We start from the raw sequence: 12,163 nt of genomic DNA on the forward strand, positions 1-12,163 counted from the left end.
TGGAATAGGTGGATAGCCTGCCAGTTGTTGTACACAGGAGGCAGACCCTAAGTGCACAGGACTGTCCTGGAATAGGTGCACAGCCTGCCTGTTGTTGTACACAGGAAGCAGACCCGCAGAACACAGGGCTGTCGTGGAATAGGTGCATAGCCTGCCAGTTGTTGTAGACAGGAAGCAGACCCTAAGTGCACAGGACTGTCATGGAATAGATGCATAGCCTGCCTGTTGTTGTACACAGGAAGCAGACCCGCAGAACACAGGGCTGTCCTGGAATAGGTGCATAGCCTGCCAGTTGTTGTTCACAGGAAGCAGATCCGCAGAACACAAGGCTGTCCTAGTATAGATGCATAGCCTGCCTGTTGTACACGACTATCCTGGAATAGGTGCATAGCCTGCCGGTTGTTGTACACAGGAAGCAGAGCCTCGGAACACAGGGCTGTCCTGGAATAGGTGTATAGCCTGCCAGTTGTTGTACCCAGGAAGCAGACCCGCAGAACACAGGGCTGTCCTAGAATAGCTGCATAGCATGCCTGTTGTTGTACACAGGAAGCAGACTCTCAGAGCACAGGGTTGTCCGAGTATAGGTGCATAGCCTGCAAGCTGTCTTACACTAGGAAAAGGAGTCTTTAGGAACAGGGCGCTTCTGGTATAGGTGAGCAGTCTATCAGTTGCTTTACACATGGAAACTGACCTTCAGATCGATGGGCTGCCCTGTATGAGTTGAGTTGTCTTACGCCAAGAAGTGGGCCTTTACAGCAGAGGGCTGTTCTTTGAGGAGCCTGAACACAACTCAACATTGCACAGCCAGTGAGCTTATGACAGGTCTACTCACACTGTGTCATCTGGATGCATTATGGACAGGTCAAGGAGATCCTTTGGAGAAGGACCCAAACATGATGGCTTCACAGTGCAGGCCTGAACTCAGCTGCTAACGTTCGTCCTGCAACACCCATGGGATCTTTACATCAATTGGACCAGTAGCGACACTGCTGCCGCAATTAATAAAAAAGAACAGATCATGAAACAAGTGATAGATGATCTCCATCGTGTTTTTACAAACATTATGAGGAATGAAAGGAAAACCAATACAACAAGAATCAGTAAAAATCAACAAGTCTCTCACACAACAGCCAACAGACAAGTAAAGGGTAACGGACGGGATTCACATCTGGATGGTAGAGTAAAGGTTTGTAAGTGTGTGGTGTGAGAGATTCTGTGTGTGTGTGTGTGTGTACAGACACACACACACACTCAAACCTTTCAAACCTGTTTATAGCTAAAAGCCTAATGTACAGTTTGCATCAGTCTCTCAACATGTCAACATGTCATGCACCAGTGTCCGCTCCATGGCCATCGTAGGTACGTATGTTAGCATAAGGTTATGCAGCTGGCACTAGGAGACGTAATGAATATTCCATAGCAACAGGAAGTAGGCTATCATGGGATCAAGCAGCAGGGGCAGCCCCTCCCAATCAGGATTGTGCAGCCGGGGCTCGGGGAAGGGATGTTCCTACAAAGGGTACGCACGTTAGCTTAGGGTGTGTCAGCTGGAACTGAAATAAAAAGATGGCCCCGGTCTCCCCCAAGGAAAACAGGTCAGCGGAGGATTGTGCATTGGTGGTAACGATGAATCGACCCCCCACCACCAGCAGTAAGTATTTGTCTCATGGATTGTGTGCTTGGTGCTGGGGATGGACACCCCTCCTGAAGCTGCTCCATAACAAGCAACTCTATAAAGGGACGCATTTTATTCTGGGGGTACTGCCCTTTATGAACTTCAGCAGAGGTTAGGAGAGCATAGCGCCCCCTCATTCTAAGCCTTCCATCACCAGCCGATGCCAAGGAAACGACGTACCCACCTGTCCCTCAGCCTATGACTGCCAGATGATGTTAGGGGAATAAGGGACCAGACTCTTTCTCAGCGTGCTTGCTTGCTGAAGCTGTTTAAACAGGTGACCCACCTCTCGCTCAAGCTGCGGCTGCCAGCTGACACTAAGCAAACAGGAGACCTACCACTCTCCCTGTCTTCCTGCTGATGCTAGGGGAGCTGGGGGCCACCAACTGCTACTGGCTGATGCTAAAGGAGCAAGGGAATGCAGGACCCGCCTCTCTCTAAGCCAACCTGCTAGCTGACACAATGGACCTAGTGGCCCACCTCCCTCATTCTACAGCTGCTACCTGATTTTAGGGATGCAGGCGATCAGCCTATGGCTGCTAGCAGATGCTCGGGATTCAGGTGACCCACCGCCCTCTCAGCCTACGTCTGCTACCTGATACTAGGGATGCAGGCGACCCACCGCCCTCTCAGCCTATGGCTACTAGCAGATGATGCTAGGGATACAGGCGATCAGCCTATGGCTGCTAGCAGATGCTAGGTATGCAGGCGACCCACCGCCCTCTCAGCCTACGTCTGCTACCTGATACTAGGGATGCAGGAAACCCACCGCCCTCTCAGCCTATGGCTACTAGCAGATGATGCTAGGGATGCAGGCGATCAGCCTATGGCTGCTAGCAGATGCTCGGGATGCAGGCGACCCACCGCCCTCTCAGCCTACGTCTGCTACCTGATGCTAGGGATGCAGGAAACCCACCGCCCTCTCGGTCTATGGCTGCTGGCAGATGTTAGGGGAGATGGAGAAACACCGCTCTTATCCGTCTACAGCAGCCGTTCATACCAATGGGAAGTGTTAGCCAAGGGTGGCACAGTGACAATGGCAGTAAAGTCTCATAGTCTCCTTTTGTAAACACCCTCAATGTTCTGGCTGCCTATATACATGCATATATTGGTGGGGATGAGAAGAACCTCAAAACAAATGCAAGGGGCACCTGAGGGAGCCCCCCTATGCTTCAGACTCCAGGAATCGCATGTCTTCCAGCAACTCCTGCACCAGACTTTTCAGATCCTTGTGGCGACTGTTGGACAGTTCTGTAATGCGCTGAAGTGGCAGCGACTTATGCAGTAACGGTGCCATTCTAGTGAAAACCTCTGGCTCCAGGATAACTGACTGCAGGAGCCGTAGTGTATGCAGACATACCTCTGCATCAGGATCTGGAGGAAAAAAGGACAGCATAAGCATCAATGGTAAGATCAGTCCTGGATACATTGGAGAGGCAAGTGGGATAACGCATGCTGCAGCACACAGAAACATGGCTATTGAGAGAGGAGAGAGGCATACACGTGCAGCACACAGAAACATGTTTATAAGGAGAGGAAAGACGCATACATATGCAACACACAGAAACATGCCTATAAAACCAGGATAGCGGTATTTGCAGAACACAGAATCATGTCTATAAGGAGAGGACAGACGCATATCTATGCAACACACATAAACATGTCTATAAAGCCAGGATAGAGGTATTTGCAGAAGACAGAAGAACGAGTTACTTACTAACTGTAACGTTCTTTTGAATGGATGTTCCTCCCACGTATTCCTCATCTTACGATATTCGTATCCGCCAGCTTCGCTGCGTCGGAAAAAAAATTCTCAGCAGAGGGCGCTGTGCACGAAGTTGTGGCATCAATGTCCCTCGATGGGCAACGTACCGTGTCGACGTCACGATCAGTATAAGTGCCCGTTGGCTTCGGTTCTGTTTTTTCGAGGAAATATTGGAGGAACTCCCAGGCGTGCCTCATGACTGAAAGACTCTTCGTGTGAGAGAAGTGTAACTAACGTAAACTGTACTGCGGGGTAGGATGGGAGGGGTGATGAGGAATACGTGGGAGGAACATCCAGTCGAAAGAACGTTACAGTTGGTAAGTAACTTGTTCTTCGAATGGATTGTGTCCTCCCACGTATTCCTCATTTTATGATAGACTCGCATAGCAGTGGTAATTTTGGAGGTGGGAGTACTAATTATTTTTGTCATGGACGGAATGGAGTACCGCTTTGGTAAATAAACCTTCATTGGAAGAAGAAGCATCTAAGCAGTAATGCTTTTTTAAAAATTCTTTTTATTAGGTTTTGTCAAACAAAGAACAAGAAAAGCACAACAACATGAGTACACAGTGACGTTAGGAGACCTGTCATCGAGGTTGCAATAAATAGCAGAACACAACACAGGCTTTGACGATTAAGTGACACGATTGGGGCAGAGAGTTCGCACTGCCCACCCGGCAGATGCACTGGGCACCTCGGCTCTCCCCTGTTCTTGGATTTGATGTTTTATACTTCCCATTTCCCCCATATTTTCTGGAACTTACGGGGGGACCCCCTCCTTGCATTATAAATTTGTTTTTTCCAGGGAGGCGCACCTGTCCATTTCATTGGACCATCTGTCAATGTTTATCATGTCTCCCGAGCCCCAGGTGGCTGCCGTTAGTCTCTTTCCAGCTCCAAATGCCACCCCCAGAAATGTTCTTTCGTGTTTGTTGAGGTCAGTTTCGCCTCCTATACCCAGCAGGATAAGTTTGGGGTCCCGTGGGATTGTAGTACCCAGTATTCTGGAGAGGCGGAGTAAACATGCTGTCCAAAATTCCTGCAGCACCCCACATTCCCTAAGCAGTAATGCTTGATCAAGGTATGCATTGATGCCCATGTTGCAGCTGAAAAAATATCTGCTTCAGGGACTCCCCTCTTCAGAGCCGCAGAAGTAGCCATACCCCTAGTGGAATGGGCTCGAAGCCCATCTGGTGGGTCCTTTCCCGCCAATCTGTAGCACTCAATTATAGCCTGAATGATCCAGCAGGATATAGTCTGTTTTGTCACCGCCAATCCCATACAAAAAGTTGGTCATGCTGACGCAATTTGGACATTCTTGAAATGTAATAACTGAGAGCCCTTTTAGGGTCCAGCCTATGCAATCTCTCCTCTTCTTTGCCCAAATGAGGAGGAGGGTAGAACGTTGGTAATATGATTCTTTGTGACAAGTGAAAGTCAGAAACTACTTTTGGTAAGAAAGAGGGTTTAACCTTAAGAACGACTTTGTCCTTGCAACAAATAGTATACAGAGGTTTGCATGAGAGAGCCTGCAACTCACTAACCCTGTGGGCTGATGTTAAGGCCACAAGAAGGACAGTTTTTAATATTAGAAGCCTCAAGGGACAGGGGTGCAGAGGCTCAAAAGGTATACAAGTTAGAAACTTAAGTACCAGATTTAAATCGCAAGTTGGGACATGAAAAGGGACTTGAGGGTATACATTAGTAAGCCCTTTCAGGAATTGAATGATTAATGGAATTTTGAAGTAGGAAACCTCTCCCGAGGAGCGCTTGAAAATGGACAGCGCAGCCAGATACCCTTTAATTGTCCTGATCTGGAGCCCCAGATTGGCTAGATGCAATAGGAAAGAAAGCACCATTGGAGTGCCACATGGAAAAGGGTTCACATTCTCATCCCTGCACCAGATACTGAATTTATTCCAACGACATCGGTACATGGATTTAGTTCCTGACCTTTTGGCCGAAAGCAAAATCTCCATAACGTCATCCGGACGAACCCAATTCTTGTATCTCAACCTCTCAGAAACCATGCGTGAAGGTTGAGTGTTTTGATCTCTGGATGTGGAACCCGACCTTCCTCTTGCAAGAGAAGATCCTCTCTTTGCGGGAGACGTATTGGAGGGCAGATGGACATGTCCAGAAGGTCTGGGTACCACGTCTTCCTGGCCCAATCCGGGGCAATTAGGATCATGGTTTTCCCGAACCTTCTCAACCTCCTGATTACATGAGGAATCATGGGGTCTGGAGGAAACGCCTACAGAAGTGGAAGTTTCCAGTCCACCACGAACGTGTCTCCTAGAGTTCCTCTCAGAGGAAATTCCCTTGAGCAGTACTGTTCGCACTTCCGGTTGACCGTGGTCGCGAACAGATACAATTGAGGGGTTCCCCAAAGGGCGAAGATCTCCAGAAGGACATCCTGAGCTAGCTCCCACTCGTGGGAGACTGTGCTCTGCCTGCTCAGAGCATCTGCCGCCATGTTCTGCTCTCTGGCTAGGTGAGCTGCCGATAGAGAGATTCCCTCTCTTATTGCCTAGAACCAGAGCTGCATTGCCTCTCTGCACAGTGGTAGTGATCCTATGCCTCCTCTCTTGTTGAGGTAGTACATGGCCACAGTGTTGTTTGTCATTATCAGGACATTCTTTCCCTGTACAGAGGGCAGGAAGGCCTTCAGCGCTAGTCTGATTGCCCTCGGCTCCAATAGGTTGATGTGTAGTTTGGACTCCGATGGAGACCAACAACTGCTGATTGTCAGATCATTGGTGTGGGCTCCCCACCCCATGAGTGAGGCGTCCTTCACTACTGTCATCTCCGGCCATGGTTGCCAAAAAGATTCTCCCTAGGATGTTGTTGTTGCAAGCCCACCATAGTAGATCCTGAGCGACTGCGCTCGGGTCTTGCAGAAGATCCGACATACGGCCCGAGAATTGGGACCACTGAGTTCTGAGGGCCCATTGAAGAGATCTCATCCTCAGTCGAGCCTGTGGCACCAGCAAAATGCAGGATGCCATGAGGCCGAGCAACCTCAGAAAATCGAAGGCCGGCAGATGCTGGGCATTCTGGAACTTTGTTACCATCTGTAGAATGTAGAGAGCTCTCACCTCGGGAGGCAAGGCTTTGCCCGAGGAAGTATCCAAGATTGCTCCGATAAACTCAAGCTTTTGGGATGGTATCATGTAGGACTTCTTGAAATTGAGGGAGAAGCCCAGTTTGTGAAGGAAGTGACAGGTGATCGACAGATGTTCCTGAGCTTCTTCCGGAGAACGCACTCTGATCAACCAATCGTCCAGGTAAGGGTAGACGCGAATCCCCCCTCTCCTGAGACTCGCTGCCACAAGGGCCATCAGTTTGGTGAAAACCCTCGGGGCAGAGGTCAGCCCGAATGACAGAACTCAAAACTGATAGAACCGCCAACCGCGAACCTCAGGTACTTTCTGTGCTTGGGATGGATTGGCACATGAAAGTAAGCATCCTGAAGGTCCAATGATACCAACCAGTCTTGGAGTTGAAGAGCCTGAAGGATCTGAGAAAGGGTCACCATCTTGAACTTGTCCTTCCTGAGGAACTTGTTCAAGTTTCTTAAGTCCAAGATGGGTCTCAATCCTCTGCCCTTCTTTGGGATGAGAAAGTAGGGGAACACCAACCCTTGTTCCTCTCCGCTACAGTTACATGTTCTATTGCACCTTTCTCTAGCAGGGTTAAAATGTCCTGCACAAGGAGCAGATCTGAAATTTTGAAATTGTTGGTTCCCGGTGGATGGTCCTGAGGCCTTTTTAGGAAGGGAAGTCAGTAACCTTGAGCTACTGTCTGCAGTGCCCAAACATCTGAAGTAATGCCCCGCCATTCTTTCAGATGCTGTGAGATTCTGCCTCCCACCGGGGTTTTGAGTCATAAGGCCTCAGAGTGACTTGGAGGCAGCTGCAGGAGTGGCTGAGGGCAAAGATGGAGTTCCTGAGGCTGGTTTTGCACTTTTTCCTCGTCCACCACGAGCAACATTTCTTTTACCTCTTTGTATGGCCTGTCCTCTTCCTCTACCAAAAGAAGAGTAGTACTGAAAGAACGACCTCTCCAGGAAGATGAGCCCGAATAAGTTTTCTGAGGCTGCCGCATACAGGCACTAAGAGATTTAGCCGCTGTTTTTGAGGTCTGCAGTTTTACTAAGCTTTCATCAGCTTTACTGCCAAATAGCCTCAAGCCATCAAAAGGCATGTTGAGTAGTCTGGCCTGCACGTCTGGTGCAAACCCCGACTTCCTCAACCACGCAAATCTGCGTAGCACAGTGCTTGCAGCCATGGATCTGTAGATACTATTAGCAGTATCCAGCCTAGACTGGAGACATTTGTTAGACGCAGCATCTAAAGACAGAGCAGAATGACAGTTTTACATGTCGTGAAGTTATAGGTTCTTTCTGACAATATACCCCTCAAGAGTACAAAAGGACAGATTGAGGTGAGTATTGCACGAAAATTAGTTATGCCCTGGTACACTGCAGGCTGCAAAAGAAAAACAAGAGATTAGCCAAGAACACACACCAGATTATACTAGAATAAGTACAGTAGAAATACTCACTAAAGAAGGGTTTGGGTGTCTGCTAAGAATATTGCCAAGGTATATGGAGAGCGTAACCCTGGAAACATAACCAGAATTAGAATCGTGCAAATCCCAGTAAGGCAGTTAGAAAACACACTAGAGTAGACTACCAATTTTACTGAGATTTTCAATTTGATAAACTGTAATTCCGGGAGAGTATTCAAGTGTCCTTATTCTGTAGGGTAGAGGGGTCTCCAAGTAACAAAAAGTCCCGTAACAAACTATCCCCGATGGCACGAGGACACCTACACAGAGTTTTGAAATCCACCTCACACCGACGAAACAAGGACACATGTAACCAAGTCCTTAATCCAAGCAGGAGTACAAAGAAAGTCCCAAAGTTCTGTGATTCGTGGTATCAGTTCAAGGGCAAGACGAAAGCAATCCGATACAAAGTCCGAAGTCAACAAATCCGAGAGCAAGTAGACAAGAGCAGGAAGCGGAGAAGTCCATTGGTCGTTCCGGGTCGGAAACCGTTGCTGTAGATCAATGCTGATATGCCGAGGGCACAGAAAAGAGCAGTCCAGATACAAAACAGGGTTGAGGTAACAAGAGCAAGGTAAACAAACAACGAAAGACGCCACTGGTAATGAAATTCTGAATACTGGGAAGAGTCTTTAAGGCATCAGCTGACTTGACCCAATGCATCTCGCCATGCACGAACCAATGGGAATCTATGGACAGGTTGACAGCGTTTCCAAGACAACCCTCAGCGTTCCCGGAACGAGACACGGCTCGTCAGGGTTTTACCTCTGCGAGACGTTTTGCAGCCTTGTCTGATTGAAGGGTTATGTGATTTAAACGGGGGTTTGGAGGAGGCAAGCGAAGGCCTAAATTGAAAGGTTGATCTGCTTGCACGAGAGCATGAACGTGGCGCTTTCCTGACAACATTCCCCCTTTGCCTCCTTTACGTCTTTGACAATATTCAGGAAGCCTTCCCTTTCCCCGCCTTCAGGAATATGATCAGACGCCACCGAAATGCAGTCCCACAGGGTATGGGTGAACCTGGCCAGGGTACAGGTGACATTTGTAGACTTGGGAGCCATGCTACCCCAGGTAAAGACCTTACGGGCCCAAGCATCCACCTTCTTATCCTCTCTATCCGGGGGGGATAGAGGGATAGGCTGTTTGTCTTGACGAAGTTGCTGCCTGAATAACCAGACTTTCTGGAGTGGAACCTTCCTTAAGTAATCAGGGTCAGAACTCGCAGTTTTGTACTTCTTCAGAAAATTACTGTTAACTGCAGAAACAGTATCCTTCTGGGGGCCCTGGTCAAGTATATCAGTCATATCATCCAGATCAAATGTGGGTGAGGATCTACCCCAGCCCATGTATTCCCCAACCCTATTCATCAAACTCCTGTACCCTGAATCTGCATGTTCTGCAGGGTCAGGTTTTGCAAACTCTAGCTCTGGTGACGTATCAATAAACTAGCAGATTGAAGGGTGTTACATAGGTCTCTCATTTTCGATTCTTGATCGATTAATTCTTCTGGAACCTCTGGTACCATATTGCACTCCAAAAGGAGAAACTTCTTCTTCTCCTGAGGCCCTTTCTTCAAATATAGAAGACATAGGGCCTCATTACGAGTATGGAGGTAGCCATGCCGCTTTTAGTGGCATGGCTACTGTTAGGGAGAATTCTCTCTTTAGGCTGAATTTCCTAACCTAGTGAGTCCCCCAGCAGCTTTGCTGGATTTCTGGAGTTTGTTTTTTTCCTCCTGCCAAGAGTGAGATTCTTTTTCTACCACTCTTGGACATGATTTATGGTATTCCTTTGACTGGTAATGTGTTTTATGGGCTATGGGGTCCTTTACTCCATAGGGTCTCATGTGTTTTTACTATGTGTGTTACACAGCACCATCCGTGCAGTAACACAGGGGTGTCATAGTGACACCCCACCATAGACTCCATACCCTGGGAATGACTACTGTCTCCCAGGGCATGTAAAGTCACCATTGGCTTTACTAGTCCCAAATTATTAACAGAAACCAGTACAAACCATCATATTGTGGATGTACTGGTCGGGGCAATTCGATTGCCCCGGGGTCTGTTAGTCGAGGGGGCACGTCTCTGTCCCCCCTGATCGAGTTTTGGCTGGTGGCAGTGGAAACTACTATATTCGACCGCGAATATTTCCCTATGGGATTTTCCCATTGTTCGAGGCTACCAACTTTAATTATTTAATTCTCATAGCCTCGAACATACCGCCGGTTTATTTAATTAATATTAATTCTCCGGTTGGTATTTTTTGCCAAGACTCGATTCTGAAATGGCGTTTGTGTTCTCTTCTGTGACTCCAACCCAAGTCGAGCCCTTTGTTCCACTTTTTGGCGGGCTTCTCCACAGAATCCTCCAAAAGTGGTGCCACTCTGTCTGGGTACGGCAGGGGGTGTGGGAGGGGTTTAGGCACCCTGGACTGAGTTACCTTGGTAACTCAAGTCGCACTCTTGTGTGATTGGCCCAAGTGCTGAGCCGGCCGGCTCACCGCTTAGCATGTTTGATTGACAGCTAGGCTGAGTGAATGGGGGTATGCTGCATAAAAGCAGGGCTTTGGGGACTGGAACTTCAGAAGTCGCCAGAGGACCTGAGAATCCGACGAGGGAGAGGCTGAGCCGACCTACCACGACGACACCACCGGTGGAGCCCTGCGGAACCAACTCACCACTTCCTGACGACAGAGAAGATCTCCCGGCTGGAGAGGCTTCTTCCCCTGACTGGTGGGCAAAACCAGTTTACCTTTCTTTCTCTGCACCCCAGCCGGTTTGTGGCCGAACTGCCAGTGCCAAGCACCCCGGTGGCCGGATAGCCACTCACCACTGAACCGCGAATCAACGGACCTCTCTTTGTACCTGAGAAACTCTGCGGCTGGTTTCTTCCCTGGCAGTGCAACAGACTCCTGTATTCCTCCACGACGAGATCCTCTCCTCCCCCGGACGATGCACCGACTTGCATCCGCTGCCAGGAACAACTGCCCCTGCTGGAGTGTTCTCACCACTTTAAGGTACCGTGTCCGCCAGGCCTCCCTTTCTAAAGATTGCTAGAAGGTAATAATAACTCCTTAACCTTCTGGACTGGGCTGGCCGCCTTGACCCTCTAACTGGTCCCTTTCTTTGTTCCAACTCTTTTTTGAACCATTACAAGACTTATGTGCACTGCAACCATGTGACCTTCGACACATTTCGTTTCGATCCTCTTAAAGCGGATCCGGCCTACTGACTCTGAATTCACGGTTTTACTTTGCCTTCCTCTCTTGTTATGTTCTTGTAAAAGTGTTGGGATCTGTTTCAATTTGTTCTCTGCTTTTCTCTCCCTTTTTAAAACGAACTATTAGAGTGCCATCTACGTTAAGCGCTCACCGCTGTCTGAAAATAAGTGTGCTTTACTTAAGACTAGTCTAATATTCTTTTAAGGGAGTGTATATCTTTTAGTGACTGTGATTTTGAATTGCTTACTATTAGTGCCTGTGTGTTTTTCTAGATGTGGTTTTAAATAAATAATTATATCTATTTTACACCAATCCCTGGTCAGTGTTTACTTGTTCTATTGTGTGCTCTTGACTTATTGTGAATACTCTGTATACTGCCTAACTCTCCTTGAGGAAAGTCTGACTGCTCAGCCACAGCTACCAAGTGAATCTGTGTGGTACAGACTGCTACCAAGTGGGTTTACTGCCAAACACCTGTAGTCTTAAATCTTTTGCAGTGATCCCAGAGGGAACTGCACAGGTTTCTGCCTAACACTGGTGTACAGCGGTGGGATTTGTATTGAGTATACACTTTAGAGTGCTTGTTGAACACTTTAGGACAACTAACCACAGAGCTTAGCACTAAAAAGCTGATTTTCTAACTATGTCTGCTATGGAGAGTTATACCCTGGAATCATTGTCTGCCAAAACTGCTGATTGCTTAAAAATATTGTGTAGACATAAGAATCTCTCTGAGAAGGGCAAGAAAATGGAACTTATAGAAAGATTGTTAATAAACCAAAGTCTGGGGGGTACAGAGGAATCTACCCCCCCCCACCCCAGCAAATGCATAAAACAGTGATGGTATTGATCTGAATCAAAGTCTTGAGAATGAGTCAGAAGAGGAAAGTGAACCTAATGAAGTTAGCCACTCTGAGCCTCTGTCTGCC

The 12,163-nt window shown here is 48.1% G+C and overlaps 1 protein-coding gene across 1 annotated transcript in view; it reads right to left on the reverse strand.

Annotated features, from left to right (window-relative positions):
* Nucleotides 1–2,492: 2,492 nt before the first annotated feature.
* The window catches only part of HSF2BP (heat shock transcription factor 2 binding protein), a 1,118,722-nt gene continuing 1,109,051 nt past the window's right edge, over nucleotides 2,493–12,163 (reverse strand). Inside the window, exon 8 of the mRNA XM_069636160.1 lies at nucleotides 2,493–3,049. Coding sequence (XP_069492261.1) covers nucleotides 2,841–3,049 — 209 coding nt within the window. The 3' untranslated portion in view covers nucleotides 2,493–2,840. The remainder of the gene's footprint in view (nucleotides 3,050–12,163) is intronic.

The sequence above is a fragment of the Ambystoma mexicanum genome, chromosome 7p (genome assembly GCF_040938575.1).
Source record: "Ambystoma mexicanum isolate Mex_15411 chromosome 7p, UKY_AmexF1_1, whole genome shotgun sequence".
Taxonomy (NCBI): domain Eukaryota; kingdom Metazoa; phylum Chordata; class Amphibia; order Caudata; family Ambystomatidae; genus Ambystoma; species Ambystoma mexicanum.